The sequence below is a fragment of the Cherax quadricarinatus genome, chromosome 81 (genome assembly GCF_038502225.1).
Source record: "Cherax quadricarinatus isolate ZL_2023a chromosome 81, ASM3850222v1, whole genome shotgun sequence".
NCBI lineage: Eukaryota > Metazoa > Arthropoda > Malacostraca > Decapoda > Parastacidae > Cherax > Cherax quadricarinatus.
In genome coordinates, this window is record NC_091372.1 from 5933942 (window position 1) to 5954309 (window position 20368).

The 20368-nt window shown below is 44.1% G+C and overlaps 1 protein-coding gene across 4 annotated transcripts in view; it reads right to left on the reverse strand.

The window, feature by feature from the left end:
• Positions 1-20368, reverse strand: part of bun (TSC22 domain family member bunched) — a 1041565-nt gene that overhangs the window by 853393 nt on the left and 167804 nt on the right. Inside the window, exon 2 of one of the 4 annotated variants that reach the window (XM_070102298.1) lies at positions 6441-6580. The exons of the other annotated variants lie outside the window; for them this stretch is intronic. Within the exon in view, the coding sequence (XP_069958399.1) occupies positions 6469-6580 (112 nt within the window). The 3' untranslated portion in view covers positions 6441-6468. Of the gene's footprint in view, positions 1-6440; positions 6581-20368 lie in introns of those variants that run through there. 4 annotated transcript variants of the gene reach the window in all.

A 20368-nucleotide genomic window follows, 5' to 3' on the forward strand; every position in this document is an offset into this window, starting at 1 on the left:
CCTCTCCCCCCTCTCTCACTCACACGTGCAAATCTGCACAGGCACTGTTAGCAAACTAATATTTATGAAGGGATTAAGGAAAACCGGTTAACCGGCCTCAGTCCTACCGGTTGAAGCCACAATGCTTGAAGGATAGGTGGGGGCACAGTGGTTCTGGAGGTGGGAAGTACCTTACCTGCACTCTGAAGGATAGGTGGGGATACTGTGGCTGTGGAGATGGGAGGTACAGTACATGTACTCTGAAGGATAGGATGCTAAGAGGGCCATTTAAATTGTGTAATAATACCTTTGATATACCTTTGAAGAGTTTCGAGTTTCACTTCTCTCGGAGCCCGGCCATGAGCCAGGCTTGTCTAGTGCTTGCCTGGTTAACCAGGCTGTTGCTGCTGGAGGCCCGCTGCCCCACATATCCATCACATCCTGGTTAATCTTGCACCTGGTGAAGATACTTGTCCAGTTTCCTCTTGAATGCTTCTACACTTGCTCCAGCCGTGTTTCAGATATCTTCTCGTAAGATGTTGAATAATCTGGGACCCCGAATGTTGATACAGTGTTCCCTTATTACCCCCACCGCACCCCTGCTCCTCACTGGGTTTATTTTACACTTCCTCCCATATCTCTCACTCCAGTATGTTGTTACGGCAGTGTGCAATTTGGGCATTTTCCAGGTATATATTATCATGAATCTCTCTTTCCTCCGCTCCAATGAGTACATGTTCAAGATTTGAAGGCGTTCCCAGTAATTTAGGTGCTTTACTGGCTCAATGTGAGCCGTAAACGATCTCTATATTTGCTCCAGCTTAGATATTTCTCCTGCTTTGAAAGGGGGCGTCAGCACTGAGCAATAATCTAAATAAGGGAACACTAACGATTTGAAGTGTCACCATCGGCATTATTTCCCTTATTTTGAAAGTTATCAATACCCACCTCGTCATCTTCCTGGCTGTCGTGATCTTTGTCTTGTTATGGTCTGTAAAAGAAAGGTCAGCTGACATAATTATTCCCAGGTATTTTACGTGTTCCTTTCTTTCTATTTGGTGACCCTCTTGAGTTTTGTATATAGTGTTCCTTTTGAGTTCTTTACTCTTTCCATACCTAAGCAGCTGGAACTTATCACCAGAGAACATCATGTTCTCCACGACTCACTGGAAAACTACATCTTCCTGTAATTTTTCAGTGTCCTCTACCATAGTGACTTTCATGCTTATTTTAGTGTCATCAGCAAATGATAATACAAAAGTGTGAGGGGTGTTTTTATCTATGTCTGCTATGAGGATGAGAAACAGCAGAAGTGCCACGACAGTGCCTTGGGGCATTCAGCTTTTAACCTCGCTGATGCTGGATCTTGCCCTGTTCACTAATACTTTTTGTGTTCTGTGTGCTAGGAACCCGAAAATCCATCTGCCTACCTTCCCCGTAATGGCCATGGCCTTCAATTTGTGCGCTCTCACTCCATGATCGCATTTGTCAAACGTAGAATTACCGACTATATATTAATATGTTAGGTAAAAGGCTACAAGTGCAACTAATGCGGCATTTTATTATGGCAACGTTTCACTCGCCATACACATATGCTAAGTATGATAATTTACGCAACAGTATTTATGTGTACCTGTACCAGATTAAACTTACAGAAGCATAACGGCTTCACAAAGCTCCTGGAGAGCGAAACGTTGCCACAATAAAATGCCACATTAGATGTACATGTCTCCTTTTACCTAATAACAAACTGTGATGACTGACCACTTCACACAAGAAAATTATATTTAACATTAGTTTTTAGGAATAAAATATCTTGACATACCATAAAGTTAAGTGTAGCATTTCTGTATTCTTCATTAAGTGGATAATCAAGTGCAAAGTGTTCAAGTGACGAAGAACCTGACTGCAAACTTCACACTTAAAAGTTTGTGGACTGCAACGGGGTCATTTAAGGTACAATTCACCTGATTAGGTTACGTTAGGTAAGGTTCGTCAGGAAACAGGACAAATGTTTCCTGACGCGGGTCTTAGTCAGATGATGACCCGCCTTTGGAGCTTTTGGTCATCTGACCGAGGCCTTCCGCTGGCTTACCGGTCCACCCCTTTAAAAATTATGGTCATTTATAACCATTGTTATATTAATTCACCTGATGAATAAGACGCATGAGTAAGACCAGGGTATGTTTACTGCCCACACAGCCATCACTTGGGTATCTTCGTTGGTGACATAAAGCTGCGCCTTTCCTGTAGATATGTTTTATTCATCTTGTCGGAACTATATACCACTGATACAGTTTAATTTTATATTATCATTAATACTTAAAAATCCCTAAACTAATGATTACAAAAAAAACTGTGTGTAGATACACTGATAACAAAAAGGCACAATACCGTGACTGGAACGATACACAAATAACCCGCACATAAAAGAGAGAAGCTTACGACGACGTTTCGGTCCGACTTGGACCATTGACAAAGTCACAGTGTGACTTTGTCAATGGTCCAAGTCGGACCGAAACGTCGTCGTAAGCTTCTCTCTTTTATGTGCGGGTTATTTGTGTATAGATACACTGAGATATGCAGTGTATATACACAACTATATAAATACATCTGTGTATATTCAGCGTATCTGTATAAAAACTTGTTGATATCATTATCAGTCTGTTATCTTAACAATTTGCTACTATCTTTCCCTGCTAGTACCAACTATTATTACACTTTACAAAAAGTCACAACCACTAGAGCTCATAAGGATAAATGCATCTCAGGAAGGGCAGGCAAAGGCGAAGAATAGGAGAGGAAGCTAAGAAGAGAAAGGGGAGGGGAGGAGGAAGAGGACAGAGGAGAAAAGGGTAGGAAACGAGAGAGAGGGAGAGAAGGGCGGTGTCAAACGTGAAGCAGGCAGGTGAGAGAGGTGGCAGTAATAACACAGGTGTACATGACTCACATATTACTTGACTGTCACCATGCCAACACTCACACCACCAGTACCACAGTACCACCACACCAGTAATATCACACCTCCAGTACCACCACACCAGTAACATCACACCTCCAGTACCACCACACCAGTAACATCACACCACCAGTACCACCACACCAGTAACATCACACCACCGGTACCACCACACCAGTAACATCACACCTCCAGTACCACCACACCAGTAACATCACACCTCCAGTATCACCACACCAGTAACATCATACCTCCAGTACCACCACACCAGTAACATCACACCTCCAGTACCACCACACCAGTAACATCACACCTCCAGTATCACCACACCAGTAACATCATACCTCCAGTACCACCACACCAGTAACATCACACCTCCAGTACCACCACACCAGTAACATCACACCTCCAGTATCACCACACCAGTAACATCACACCTCCAGTACCACCACACCAGTAACATCACACCTCCAGTATCACCACACCAGTAACATCATACCTCCAGTACCACCACACCAGTAACTTCACACCCCCAGTACCACCACACCAGTAACATCACACCAGTAACATCACACCTCCAGTACTAATACCAACACACCAATAATGTAACATCAACACGTACAATAATTAAGTATTTGTATTGCCTAAACGTTTCGTCTGTGTGGCAGGGTTCTACAGTCGAATACAGGTGACTAATATACTGGAGAGAGATGACGTAAAGATTTTCAGGCGTTCAGTCCCCCAGTCTTGGTAGTAAGGAGGAGGTCTTCTTGAGGTGTTCAGTCTTGGTAGTAAGGAGTTGGTCTTCTTGAGGTGTTCAGTCTTGGTAGTAAGGTCTTCTTGAGGTGTTCAGTCTTGGTAGTAAGGAGTTGGTCTTCTTGAGGTGTTCAGTCTTGGTAGTAAGGAGTTGGTCTTCTTGAGGTGTTCAGTCTTGGTAGTAAGGTCTTCTTGAGGTGTTCAGTCTTGGTAGTAAGGAGTTGGTCTTCTTGAGGTGTTCAGTCTATCAGCCTAGATGAAAGGTGTTCAGTGCTACACATTGGTCACATCTAAATTTGAATGAGGAAGTCTCTTGTGCAGACGAAACGTTTTAGTAATAATAATAATACCTTAACGTTGCTTGAAGAAATCTCTTAGAAAACAGGCAAGTTGACAAATGAGGCACTGGTGCAATATCTGGGTATCATCAGTCTGGAACCGTTTCACCTTAATGTTACAGATGAGTTTTATTAACCTAGAGAACAGAAGAGAGAAACAATGTTGCAGGATTACTAACCCTGCAAAGCTGGTTTTGGAAGTATATGGTGACACAGATGAGGCTAAAGTCACTTATATGGTGACACAGATGTAGCTAAGTCACATGTATGTTGTATATGAATGTAATACAATAACGACAAGATGAAGAATTAGTCACATGTGCGACATCTGGGTATCATTCAGTTTTTGACGCATCGCCATCCACTGTCTTTATCAAGACAATACAAGGACATAATATGAAGACTGTAAACGTATATATAAAAGACTAGGTAATCAGTCCCTCAGTCTAGGAGTAGGTAACGAAGACGGTAGTGTTCATTACCTACTCCTAGGCTGAGGGACTGATTACCTCGTCTTTTGTATATATTTCTACAGTCTTCACATTATGTACTCGTATAGATACAGACACTGGATGGCGAATCGTCTATAAATTAAAGATATCCGGATGTTGCACATGTACCTAATTCTTTTTCAAGTCATGTCTTCCTACTCTCGGAACCCGACCATGGACCAGGCTCGTCTGGTGCTAGCCTGGTCAACCAGGCTGTTGCTGCTGCAGGCCCATTGACCCACATATCCATCATAACTTGGTTGATCTGGCACCTGGTGAAGATACTTGTCGAGTTTCCTCTTGAAGACTTCTACACTTGTTCCAGAAGTGTTTTTTGATATCTTCTGGTAAAATGTTGAATAATCTGGGACCATGAATGTTGATATAGTGTTCCCTTATTGTGCCCACCGCACCCCTGTTTTTCACTAGGTTTATTTTACACTTCCTCCCATATCTCTCGCTCCAGTATGTTACGGCAGTATGATGATTTGGGACCAGGCCCTCGAGTACTTTCCAGGTATATATTATCATGTAACTCTCTCCTCTGCTTAACTGGGCACATATTTAAGACTTTAAGGCGTACCCAGTAATTTAAGTGCTTTACTGGCTCTATGCTGGCCGTAAACAATCTCTGTATCTGTTCCAGCTCTGACATCGCTCCTGCCCTGAACGGGGCCGTCAACACTGAACAATATTCCAAGTGAAAGAGCATGAGCGATTTTGAAAGTTCTCATTATCCACCCCGTCATCCTCCTGACTGTCGTGACCTTTGCCTTATTGCTTTCTTTGAAAGAAAGGTCAACTGACATAATTATTCCCAAGTCTTTCACGTGTTCCTTTTGATTTCTTCAATTTTTCTATTCCTAAGCAGCTGGAATTAATCACCAATGAACGTGATGTTCTCCACTGCCCACTAGAAAACACTGATTATATCTAATTTTTCAGTGTCTTCTACCACAGTGACTTTCATGCTTACTTTAATTTTATATGCAAATGATACAAAACTGTGACGGGTGTTTATATCTATCTCCTATGAGAATGAGAAACAGCAGAGGTGCCAGGACAGTGCCTTGAGGTACCGAGATTTTTACCTCGCTGATGCTGAAGTTTGCTCTGTTTACTACTACTTTTTTTGTGTTGTGTGTGTTAGGAACCCGAAAATCCATCTGCCTACCTTCCCCGTAATGCCTATGGTCCTCATTTTGTGTGTAGTCACTCCATGATCACATTTGTCAAATGCCTTTGCAAAATCTGTGTATATAACATAAGAACATAACAAAGGAGGAACACTGCAGCAGGCCTACTAGCCCATGACAGGTAGGTCCAAGTCGCCATGCTGGTTTGGATTATGTTGGTTGTGTTATTCCATGTAATTTGTGATCTGCCGTCTCATTACTCTTTCGATTTGATAAGTTAGGGCTACTGGTCTGTAATTTTTAGCTAGTAATCTACTACCTCTTATTTAAAGGAGTTATATCTGCACTCTTTAAGGTCTCCGGTGCTTCACCTAGATCTAGGCTCTTTCCCTAAAAAATACTGAGGGCTCGTGCTAGTGGTACTTTGCACTTTTTTTTATAAACAAGGCATTCCATGAATCTGATCCAGGTGCTAAGTGAGTGGGCATGATTTCAATTTATTTTTCGAAATCTATGGGACTAGTATTGATATCAGATGGTCAGCGCGGCTTTCTGTTGGGGTGAAAAATGTTTCTGCGTTCTCTACCTTGCTGTCATTTAGTGGGTTGCTGAACATCGACTCATACTGTTCCTTTAGAATTTCTTTTTTTCCTGTTCATCGTCAGTATACGAGTCTCCTCTCATTAACTGTCCAATTCTATAGGTAGTTCTTAGCTTGGATTCTGCATATGAATAAAAACATTTTGTTTCTTACGCTACCCTGGACGGCCTCTTGTTCCCTTTGTGCTTCTTCTGTTTGGTATAACATCCTAAGTTTTTACCCTAAATGACCCACTCGTGTACCTGTCCAACCTCTTCTTCAAGCTACCAGTGGTACTTACCTCCATAACGTTACTGTGCAGTTTGATCATCTCAACGTACCTAGAAAGAAAGAAAGCAAGTTTTCGTATCTTAAAAGTTCATCTAATAATGAGTCAGCAGAGTCTTGGTCAAATGACAAAAAAATGCAGTGAGCGAGTCATCACATAATTAGCACAAACTTAAAGATCGAGGAAGATACCCAAGTGCTGCACATATGTTTAATTCATCAAGTTGTTTGTATTCTTCACCAAATGGTTTGTTAATGGAGTTTAAAGCCTGTTGACTACACTAGGGTCATTAAGGCTTCATATAACCTGTTCAAAACTAGACATCAATACTTGAATCCCTAGAACAAGGATTAAAGCGAAGTCTTAGCATATATATGGTGGGGAAATACACATGTCGGTATATATATGGTATACTATGATGAGTTTCGGGAGTCTTTCTATTCCTGGAGCCCGGCCATGGGCCAGGCTCGTCTACCATTAATATACAAAATTTGACTACGAAAAATATAATGTTTTTTTTTCTTTCATGTTAATCAGCAATTCAGAAACATCAGTGATTACTGAGTGGTATTTTGGCTATCAGGAGAAATGGGACGATTTATTTTGACACAGGTCATAGTAACATGATGCCTCGCTCAGTACAGGTTTTGGTCACATGACAAAGCCTTCTGCTGGTTTCTACACACCAATTTAAAACAGGAAGACTTGTGTGTGCTCTGAGATAATGTGTGGTAAGAACTCCTTATTAAATATCTTGACTAATACAATTGTTTATGAACATCAAAATGGTATACAATACCGACAGGTTGTTAGGTAAGACACATATGCAACAGTTAGACAACTTTATTCCGAAACGTTTCGCCTACACAGTAGGCTTCTTCAGTCGAATACAGAAAGTAGGCAGGAACAGTAGAGATGTGAAGACGATGTAATCAGTCCATCACCCTTGTAGTCGTAGAATTTGAGGTTGTCAGTCCCTCAGCCTGGAGAAGTTCAGTTCCATAGTCAGGAACTATCTTTCTGTATTCGACTGAAGAAGCCTACTGTGTAGGCGAAACGTTTCGGAATAAAGTTGTTTAACTGTTGCATATGTGTCTTACCTAACAACAATTGTTTATGCTAGGTACAAAATATAGACGAAGTGTTGTGTAAGTTGGTTTATCTATGCCAGATATAAGAATGATATAAACAGCCTAAGTGTTGTGCACATAACAACAGGCCGTTTCAAGTAGTAATTAAACCATGTGCAAAGTCTGGAAGCTCTTATTACGATACGTTTCACTCTCCAGGAGCTTCGACGAGCCATCAGCTTGATAACTCCTTGTGAGCGAAACGTTCTACTAAAAATTCCCAAACGTTGTAACTTACACATTTACGGGAAGTGGACTTATTCCCCAATGGGTTTAAAGCTTTACTATGAATAAAAATAACGATCAAGTGAGCTGTGATGCCTGCGTGGCTCACCAACCTGGCCGACGAGACTATGGCTCACCAACCTGGCCGACGAGACTATCAAACAAAGGCCTACTACAAGACCCAGGGGACAGCTGAAATACCTGTAACCAGTTTCAAGAGTTCTACTGGCACCATATCACCATAAACCCTTACAACCACCAGTATCACCACCACCACCAGCTTTATAACCACCAGCATCACCACCACCACCAGCCCTACAACCACCAGTATCACCACCACCACCAGCCCTACAACCACCAGTATCACCACCACCACCAGCTTTACAACCACCAGTATCACCACCACCACCAGCCCTACAACCACCCCAGTATCACCACCACCACGAGCCCTACAACTACCAGTATCACCACCACCACGAGCCCTACAATCACCAACATCACCACTAGCCCTACAACTACCTGCATCACCACCACCACGAGCCCTACAAAGACCAGTATTACCACCACCACGAGCCCTACAACCACCAGCATCACCACCACCAGCCCTACAACCACCAGCACCACCACCACCAGAACTACAATCACAAATGTCATCACCACCACGAGCCCTACAACCACCAGCATCACCACCACCAGCCCTGCAACCACAAGCGCCACCACCAGCCCTTCAACCACCAGTATTACCACCACCACCAGCCCTACAACCACCAGCATCACCACCACCACCAGCCCTACAACCACCAGTGTCACCACCACCAGCAGCCCTACAACCACCAGCATCACCACCGCCAGCCCTACAACCACCAGCATCACCACCACCACCAGCCCTACAACCACCAGCATCACCACCACCACCAGCCCTACAACCACAAGCACCACCAGCAGCCCTACAACCACCAGCATCACCACCACCACCAGCTTTACAACCTCCAGCACCAAAACCACCAGCAGCCCTACAACCACCAGCATCATCACCACCAGCCCTACAACTACAAGCATCACCACCACCAGCCCTACAACCACCAGCATCACCACCACCACCAGCCCTACAACCATCAGCATCACCACCACCACCACCAGCCCTACAACCACAAGCATCATCAGCAGCCCTACAACCACCAGCATCACCAGCAGCCCTACAACCACCGGCATCATCACCACCACCAGCCTTACAACCTCCAGCATCAAAACCAGCAGCAGCCCTACAACCACAAGCATCACCAGCAGCCCTACAACCACAAGCATCACCAGCAGCCCTACAACCACAAGCATCACCACCAGCCCTACAACCACCACCAGCCTTACAACAACCACCAGCCCTACAACCACCAGCAGCCCTACAACCACCAGCATCACCACCACCAGCCTTACAACCACCAGCCCTACAACCACCAGCAGCCCTACAACCACCGGGCTACTTCACTTGACCACAACATAACTGGCGCCTGAGGAGCAGCTAAACTACCTGCTGCATGCCACCTCCTCACAATATCATTTCATACTCGTGGGGAAGCGTTAAACCCGTAGCCACCATACACCACATTAGGCTAAGACAAGCAAGTTTGCTCCGAGGATGAAGAGGCCTTCACCGGCATTAATTTATCCCTTAAAATCAGTGATTTTACAGATTACTGTATCTTAGGTTATGGATACACGTGCAACTAATGCGACATTTATTGTAACAACGTTTCGCCCTCCAGGAACTTTGTGTAACTCTATCAGTAACTGGTGAGCCATGTCAGTAACTGGGGAGTCAGGTCAGTAACTGGGAAGCCAAATCAGTAACTGGTGAGCCAGGCCAGTAACTGGTGAGCCAGGTCAGTAACTGGTGAGCCAGGTCAGCAACTGGTGAGCCAGGTCAGTAACTGGGGAGCCAGGTCAGTAACTGGCTAGCCAGGTCAGTAACTGGTGAGCCAGGTCAGTAACTGGTGAGCCAGGCCAGTAACTGGGGAGCCAGGTCAGTAACTGGCGAGCCAGGTCAGTAACTGGTGAGCCAGGTCAGTAACTGGTGAGCCAGGTCAGTAACTGGTGAGCCAGGTCAGTAACTGGTGAGCCAGGTCAGTAACCGGGGAGCCAGGTCAGTAACTGGTGAGCCAATTCAGTAACTGGTGAGCCAGATCAGTAACTGGTGAGCCAGGTCAGTAACTGGGTAGCCAGGTCAGTAACTGGGGAGCCAGGTCAGTAACTGGTTAGCCAGGTCAGTAACTGGTGAGCCAGATCAGTACCTGGGTAGCCAGGTCAGTAACTGGGTAGCCAGGTCAGTAACTGGGGAGGCAGATCAGTAACTGGTTAGCCAGGTCAGTAACTGGTGAGCCAGATCAGTACCTGGGTAGCCAGGTCAGTAACTGGGTAGCCAGGTCAGTAACTGGGGAGCCAGATCAGTAACTGGGAAGCCAGGTCAGTAACTGGTTAGCCAGGTCAGTAACTGGTGAGCAGATCAGTACCTGGGTAGCAAGGTCAGTAACTGGGAAGCCAGGTCAGTAACTGGTTAGCCAGGTCAGTAATTGGTGAGCCAGATCAGTACCTGGGTAGCCAGGTCAGTAACTGGTAAACCAGGTCAGTAACTGAGGAGCCAGATCAGTAACTGGTAAGCCAGGTCAGTAACTGGGGAGTAGGTCAGTAACTGGTAAGCCAGGTCAGTAACTGGTAAACCAGGTCAGTAACTGGGGAGCCAGATCGGTAACTGGGGAGCCAGGTCAGTAACCGGGGAGCCAGGTCAGTAACTAAAGAGCCAGGTCAGTAACTGGTAAGCCAAGTCAGTTACTGGGAACCAGGACAGTAACTGGTGAGCCAGATCAGTACCTGAGTAGCCAGGTCAGTAACTGAGGAGCCAGATCAGTAACTGGTAAGCCAGGTCAGTAACTGGGGAGCAGGTCAGTAACTGGTAAGCCAGATCAGTAACTGGGTAGCCAGATCAGTAACTGGGGGGCAAGATCAGTAATTGGGGAGCCAGGTCAGTTACTGGGGAGCCAGATCAGTAACCGGTGAGCCAGATCAATAACTGGTGAGCCAGATCAGTACCTGTTGAGACAGATCAGTACCTGGAAAGCCAGATCAGTAACTAGGAGGTCAGGTCTGGCATCTCACCGTGGAGGACCTGAGTCTACAAAATGGAAGGAAGATATACAAAAGAAAGACCGAGAGTCTCCCTTACGGAGGTCATGAAAACCAGCCAGTGTGATGGATGTGACAGCGAGAATACAATCTGCCTCCCGACAATGCAACTTTCACACAGACTAGCAGCCCACTGTCAGTCTACCTAAATAAGAGAAAAAAACACGTTTGTATTTGACTGAAGAAGCCTACTGCGTAGGCGAGACGTTTCAACAATACAGATACCCAACTGTTGCACATGTGTTTTAATCATCAGTGACATGGGTACACGTCCTCGCTCATTATCTCATGAATGAATGAATGAATGAATGAACGAACGAATGAATGAATAAATGATTAAATGAAGGCATGGCTACCACCACCAACTGCAGCATCTGATTGGCTGGTACTCCAGTGGGCTAGTTTTTATGCTTTTCTCTTATTTAGGTAGACTGACAGCGGACTGCTAGTCTATGTGAAAGTTACGTTGTGGGAAGACAGACTGTATTCTCGCTGTCAGCCATCACACAGTCTGGCTGGTTTTCATGACCTACGTAAGGGAAACTCTTGGTCTTCTTTCTGTTTACCTTCCATTTGTTTTGGTACAAAATTATTTATTTTTTTACATTAACCCAAATGAAAAAAAATATATCTTTAAACGTACAAGAGAAATTTTAAAAAGGGCTTAATTTTAAACGAGTTCTTGCTAATTAACCAGTTTTTATCTATTGGGCACGACATATATATATCAGAATTTAGCTAAAAAAAACAAAAAACTGCAAAATTGCGTATGTTTACGAGAGTTTAAGTAAGGTTTCTAAGTTAGTTTGGTCCAAAAAATAAAAATCTTGATATCATTATCACTGAAAAATTTATCTAATTTTCCGCAACAGATTTCTTTGGGAAGAAATTTTTTTTAAGGGAATTCAGCATATTTCGGCAAGTTGGGTTTTATTAAGCACGACATATATATATATATATGTTTACATACAGCAACTTTATTCTTCATTTTATGGCTTAAATTATAATTGATGTTAGTGTGTAGGTGATTTACAGCCATATAAACCTAGGCGCAATGGTTAAGCTTTAAACTAAGCTAGGTAACTAGCAGGTGCGGCTATCCAGGCTGTGGCAGGCAACACAATGTGACCAGCGCCGCCACACCTCAATGGCTCCAACGCCACACCTGTTTCTAAGTTCCGTTATGGGCCAATGAACCTCTCACCTGATCACTGCCCACCGCTCTCTCCTCTCGTATAGTGTGTCTAGCAAGTGTAGAACCATAGTGTGGCAGTACATGTAACACTACCACAAGTGTAGAACCATAGTGTGGCAGTACATGTAACACTACCACAAGTGTAGAACCATAGTGTGGCAGTACATGTAACACTACCACAAGTGTAGAACAATAGTGTAGCAGTACATGTAACACTACCACCTCGCCTCGCATGGGCCAGTAGGCCTTCTGCAGTGTTCCTTCGTTCTTATGTTCTTAAGTGTAGAACCATAGTGTGGCAACACATGTAACACTACCACAAGTGTAGAACCATAGTGTGGCAACACATGTAACACTACCACAAGTGTAGAACCATAGTGTGGCAACACATGTAACACTATCACAAGTGTAGAACCATAGTGTAGCAGTACATGTAACACTATCACAAGTGTAGAACCATAGTGTGGCAACACATGTAACACTATCACAAGTGTAGAACCATAGTGTGGCAACACATGTAACACTACCACAAGTGTAGAACCATAGTGTAGCAGCACATGTAACACTATCACAAGTGTAGAACCATAGTGTGGCAACACATGTAACACTACCACAAGTGTAGAACCATAGTGTAGCAGTACATGTAACACTATCACAAGTGTAGAACCATAGTGTAGCAGTACATGCAACACTAACACAAGTGTAGAACCATAGTGTAGCAACACATGTAACACTATCACAAGTGTAGAACCATAGTGTAGCAGCACATGTAACACTATCACAAGTGTAGAACCATAGTGTGGCAACACATGTAACACTACCACAAGTGTAGAACCATAGTGTAGCAGTACATGTAACACTATCACAAGTGTAGAACCATAGTGTAGCAGTACATGTAACACTATCACAAGTGTAGAACCATAGTGTGGCATCACATGTAACACTATCACAAGTGTAGAACCATAGTGTAGCAGCACATGTAACACTATCACAAGTGTAGAACCATAGTGTGGCAACACATGTAACACTACCACAAGTGTAGAACCATAGTGTAGCAGTACATGTAACACTATCACAAGTGTAGAACCATAGTGTAGCAGTACATGTAACACTATCACAAGTGTAGAACCATAGTGTAGCAGTACATGTAACACTACCACAAGTGTAGAACCATAGTGTAGCAGTACATGTAACACTATCACAAGTGTAGAACCATAGTGTGGCATCACATGTAACACTATCACAAGTGTAGAACCATAGTGTGGCAACACATGTAACACTATCACAAGTGTAGAACCATAGTGTTGAAACACATGTAACACTATCACAAGTGTAGAACCATAGTGCAGCAGTACATGTAACACTATCACAAGTGTAGAACCATAGTGTGGCAACACATGTAACACTATCACAAGTGTAGAACCATAGTGTGGCAACACATGTAACACTATCACAAGTGTAGAACCATAGTGTGGCAACATATGTAACACTACCACAAGTGTAGAACCATAGTGTAGCAGTACATGTAACACTATCACAAGTGTAGAACCATAGTGTAGCAACATATGTAACACTATCACAAGTGTAGAACCATAGTGTAGCAGCACATGTAACACTATCACAAGTGTAGAACCATAGTGTGGCAACACATGTAACACTACCACAAGTGTAGAACCATAGTGTAGCAGTACATGTAACACTATCACAAGTGTAGAACCATAGTGTAGCAGTACATGTAACACTATCACAAGTGTAGAACCATAGTGTAGCAGTACATGTAACACTACCACAAGTGTAGAACCATAGTGTAGCAGTACATGTAACACTATCACAAGTGTAGAACCATAGTGTGGCATCATATGTAACACTATCACAAGTGTAGAACCATAGTGTGGCAACACATGTAACACTATCACAAGTGTAGAACCATAGTGTTGAAACACATGTAACACTATCACAAGTGTAGAACCATAGTGCAGCAGTACATGTAACACTATCACAAGTGTAGAACCATAGTGTGGCAACACATGTAACACTATCACAAGTGTAGAACCATAGTGTGGCAACACATGTAACACTATCACAAGTGTAGAACCATAGTGTGGCAACATATGTAACACTACCACAAGTGTAGAACCATAGTGTAGCAGTACATGTAACACTATCACAAGTGTAGAACCATAGTGTAGCAACATATGTAACACTATCACAAGTGTAGAACCATAGTGTGGCAACACATGTAACACTATCACAAGTGTAGAACCATAGTGTGGCAACACATGTAACACTATTACAAGTGTAGAACCATAGTGTGGCAACACATGTAACACTATCACAAGTGTAGAACCATAGTGTAGCAGCACATGTAACACTATCACAAGTGTAGAACCATAGTGTGGCAACACATGTAACACTACCACAAGTGTAGAACCATAGTGTGGCATCACATGTAACACTATCACAAGTGTAGAACCATAGTGTGGCAACACATGTAACACTATCACAAGTGTAGAACCATAGTGTGGCAACACATGTAACACTATCACAAGTGTAGAACCATAGTGTGGCAACACATGTAACACTATCACAAGTGTAGAACCATAGTGTGGCAACATATGTAACACTACCACAAGTGTAGAACCATAGTGTAGCAGTACATGTAACACTATCACAAGTGTAGAACCATAGTGTAGAAGTACATGTAACACTATCACAAGTGTAGAACCATAGTGTAGCAACACATGTAACACTATCACAAGTGTAGAACCATAGTGTGGCAACACATGTAACACTATCACAAGTGTAGAACCATAGTGTAGCAACACATGTAACACTACCACAAGTGTAGAACCATAGTGTAGCAGCACATGTAACACTATCACAAGTGTAGAACCATAGTGTGGCAACACATGTAACACTACCACAAGTGTAGAGCCATAGCGTGGCAACACATGTAACACTATCACAAGTGTAGAACCATACTGTAGCAACACATGTAACACTATCACAAATGTAGAACCATAGTGTAGCAGCACATGTAACACTACCACAAGTGTAGAACCATAGTGTGGCAACACATGTAACACTACCACAAGTGTAGAACCATAGTGTAGCAGTACATGTAACACTATCACAAGTGTAGAACCATAGTGTAGCAGTACATGTAACACTATCATAAGTGTAGAACCATAGTGTGGCAACACATGTAACACTACCACAAGTGTAGAACCATAGTGTAGCAACACATGTAACACTATCACAAGTGTAGAACCATAGTGTGGCAACACATGTAACACTACCACAAGTGTAGAACCATAGTGTAGCAGTACATGTAACACTATCACAAGTGTAGAACCATAGTGTAGCAACACATGTAACACTATCACAAGTGTAGAACCATAGTGTAGCAACACATGTAACACTACCACAAGTGTAGAACCATAGTGTGGCAACACATTTAACACTATCATAAGTGTAGAATCAGTGTATAAACAAATGCTCAGATTCCTTAGATCTAGAGCTTGTCGCTTGCATCAAGGTGCCTCCTCTGAATATAATCATAATAACAATCACAATAATAATAATAATAATCACAATGATAATAGAAAACTAAGGTAGACCTTGGCCTGGCAGTACCAGAGGTGAAATCCACACTGATATATTATAAAGCAGAAATGTGTGTGTGTGAGAGAGAGAGAGAGAGAGAGAGAGAGAGAGAGAGAGAGAGAGAGAGAGAGAGAGAGAGAGAGAGAGAGAGAGAGAGAGAGAGAGAGAGAGAGAGAGAGAGAGACAGACAGACAGAGACATAGACAGACAGAGAGAGACAGAGACAGAGAGAGACAGAGAGAGACAGAGAGAGACAGAGAGAGAGAGACAGAGAGAGCGAGACAGAGAGAGAGAGAGAGAGCGAGACAGAGAGAGACAGAGAGAGAGCGAGACAGAGAGAGAGAGAGAGAGAGAGAGAGAGAGAGAGAGAGAGAGAGAGAGAGAGAGAGAGAGAGAGAGAGAGACAGGCAGGCAGACTGAGACCCAACAATTAATAATTGCACCAATAACTCATAGTTCTACGGTAAGGTAACAGAAGAGAGAGAGAGAGGGGGGTGGATAGACTGTTTTCTCTTGGACTGTCAGACTATCGATATAGTACCACGTAAGAGACTGGTTGAAAAGCTAGAGGAGGAGGCAGGAACAACAGGGAAAGTACTGCAATGCCCATTATTATTATAATCAAAAAGAAGCGCTAAGCCACAAGGACTATACAGCGCTGCAGGGCAGGAAGGAAGTGAGGGCATCAGGTGGCAAAAGGGAGATGGATGAGCAACAGGTTACGGATAACAGCGGGGCAGTGGATGGTGAAAGGGTAAAGGGCAGCAAGAGACTGAACCAGAAAGGGCTGAGGGGAGTGCGAAAAGTATCATCAGAGTTTGTGGAGTAAATCGGTCGTTGTCAAGAAGTCAATGAGAGAGTCAGGATTAAAGGAGGGTCCATCAGCAAGAAGGGAAGGTAAAGAGAGAGTAGTAGAACGAAGACGACGTTGGAGGTAAATTCTGCGTGCTCGTTGATAGAGAGGGCAGTCTAACAGAATGTGGCTAATCGATACTGGAACTTGACACTGCTCACAGAGAGGAACAGGGTGCCTCTCCATGAGATACCCATGAGTAAGACGAGTGTGGCCAATGCGAAGGCGGGAGAGAGTGGTCTCCCAACTTCGGCACTGACGACAAGAAGACGGCCAGTAACCTATGCTCGGTTTAATAGAATGAAGTTTGTTACCGAGCAGAGTTGACCAACGTTGTTGCCAACGGGTGCGAAGGTGGGTAGCTATTGCAGCAAAATAGTCCAGAAATGGAACACCTCGATAGGAAATTGGTAGGTCATATACTGCCGACCGCGCAGCAGTGTCTGCCTGTTCATTGCCCTGTACGTCGACATGACCAGGGACCCAACAAAAAACAATATCTTTATGTTTGGTAGAGATACGGCGTAGCCAAAGTTGGATACGGAGAACTAGGGGATGAGATGTATCAAATTTTCGTATAGCCTGTAGAGCACTAAGGGAGTCTGAGACTACTACAAATGATGACACAGGCATAGATGCAATACGAATAAGTGCTGCTAGAATGGCATACAGTTCAGCAGTAAAAATGCTAGCTGAAGATAGTAAATGCCCTCGTACGACGCTGTCCGGAAACACTGCTGCGAATCCGACGCCGTCTGAAGACTTAGAGCCATCTGTGTACACAGCGGTGGCATGAGAATGGGAGTGGAAGTGATCAAGAAAAAGAGAGCGGGAAGCCACCGTAGGCAGTTGAGCTTTCGAGCAAGGGAGTGAGAAAGAACAGACCCGAACAGCTGGAACTTCCCAGGGGGGCAGGGAAAAGTGAGATGCTACATGAACATATAAAGGTGGTAACTGAAGGGAAGACAAGAGTGAATGTAGGCGAAGAGAAAAGGGACGGAGCAAACAGGGGCGGCGAACGAATAAAGAATGTCTACTAATATCGGTGACCATTCTATAAATGGAAGGATTGTGTAGATCGTGAGAGCGTACATAGTAACGAAGGCAATGGGCATCACGGCGATCAGACAAGGATGGAACATTTGCTTCTGTATAGAGGCTCTCAACAGGGGAAGAGCGAAAAGCACCAAGGCACAAACGTAAGCCTTGGTGATGGATAGAGTTAAGGCTAGAGAGAGTAGCAGGAGAGGCCGCGGAATAAATCTGGTCACCATAATCGAGTTTCGATAAAACGAGGGCTGAATGTAGGCGAAGCAGAGTTCGACGATCAGCTCCCCAGGAAAGATGAGCAAGGGTTTTAAGAAGGTTTAGCCGGCTGTGACAAGTTGCCTTCAGAGAGGTAATGTGAGGTTTCCAGGTTAACCGACGGTCAAAGAGAAGGCTTAGAAACCTGACTGTATCACGTTCGGGGATACGGGAGCCATAGAGATACAAAGGATGATCGGAGATAACAGAGCGTCTAGTGAAAGTAATTTGGTGAGTTTTGGTACTTGAAAATTTAAACCCATGTGTGGTGGCCCAAGTGGAAACACGGTCGACCGCATGCTGGAGAGAAACTGCAATAAGGTGACAGTCAGCGCCTGCACAAGCAATAGCGAAGTCATCAACATAGAGTGATGACCAAATATTGGGTGGAAGAACAGAGGCCAAATCATTTATAGCAAGGAGAAAAAGTGTTGTGCTTAGAACACATCCCTGAGGGACACCTTCAGCTTGGACGAAGTCCGGGGAAAGAACATTATTGACTCGAACACGGAAATGTCTGTCAGTTAAAAAGTTCTTAAGGAAGGATGGTAGATTGCCTCGGAGGCCTAAGGAATGGGCCTGGGCCAAAATATTATACCTCCAAGTTGTGTCATATGCCTTCTCAAGGTCAAAAAATATGGCAATAACCGAGTGATTATTCGCAAAGGCATTACGAACATACGTATCCAAGCGTAGTAAGGGGTCTATGGTAGAACGACCCTTACGAAAGCCATATTGACTAGCGGAGAGACTGTTGTGAGTCTCTAAATACCACATTAAACGTCGATTTACGAGGCGTTCCATCACTTTGCAAACTGCACTTGTAAGAGCGATGGGGCGATAGTGGGAGGCATCATGTCCTGTAGTACCCGGTTTGCGGAAAGGGAGAACAATGGCAGATTTCCACAGCTGGGGAAGAACTCCTTGTGCCCAAATAAGATTGAAGAGGTGTAAGAGGACTACAAGGGCTGACCGATGTAAATGTTGTAACATACGAATATGAATGTCATCAGGCCCAGCTGCCGATGATCGGCAAGCTGAGAGCGTTGCCTCCAGTTCTTGAAGTGTAAAAGGCACATTATACTGTTCTTCTCTGAGAGAAGAAAAGTCCAAGGGTACTAACTCTCTGGCAGACTTTGAGGAAAGAAACGAGGGGCATAGATGGAGCCCTCGGGAAATACGGACCAGATGTGTGCCAAGTTCAATGGCAACGTCGAGAGGGTTTGCTATATCAACACCAGTGACCCGTAGAACAGGAGCCGGGTCAGGAGAGTATTTACCACTCAATTTCCTCACTTTTTTCCAGACTGCACTCATAGAAGAAGCAGAGGTGATGGTGGAAACATAGTCTCGCCAACAAGTGCGTTTAGCTTCACGGATGACACGGCGAGCGATCGCACGCTTCTGCTTAAAATCAACAAGTCTCTCAGCGGTTCTATTGTACCGGTACCTGCCCCATGCAGCACGTTTCAAACGTACTGCACGAGCACAAGCAGGAGACCACCAAGGCACGCACTTCTGAGAATGTCTGCCTGAGGTTTGGGGTATAGAATGAGAAGCTGCGGTATAAACTGATGTCGAGAAGATGTGTAGGAGCTCATCAATGGAGGATGAAGAAGGAACCTCACTAAAAGCAGTGAGGTGTGAGTAAAGATCCCAATTTGCCCGATCAAATTGCCAGCGAGGGCTACGGGAAGGTGGTGAATAGGAAGGAGAAGTAAGAATGATCGGAAAATGATCGCTGTCATGTAAGTCTGGTAGAACAGACCAGGTGAAGTCTAGTGCAGTGGGGGAAGAGCAGACTGATAGATCGATGCAAGAGAGAGTATGAGTACGAGGATCAAAATGGGTGGGAGTACCCGTATTTAAAACATGGAGGGGGTGAGAGGCAAGAAAAGCCTCCAACTGAATGCCACGTGAGTCACAATGAGACCCCCCCAGAGGAAATGGTGGGCATTAAAATCACCAAGTAACAGAAGTGGTGGTGGTAAGGATGAAACAAGAAAGGCAAAGTCTGGGATAGAAAATGCTCGAGAAGGAGAGAGATATAAAGAACATATTGTAAACCACTTATTCAAGTGGATACGGGCTGCAGTGTAATGCAGCGAGGTATGGACAAATAGTTGACAGTACGGAATATCATTGCGTAGAAGAAGGGCACTTTCATTAAAGGTCCCATCTGAGAAAGGATCCGAAGAATACAATAAATTATAGCCTGAGATAGGTTGGAAAACAGCCGAGTGTAATTTTGGTTCTTGTAAGCAAGCACCAACAGGGGAAAACCTGGAAAGCAACATCTGAAGCTCACCCCGATTACCCCTGAGGCCGCGGATATTCCACTGTAAATAGGCC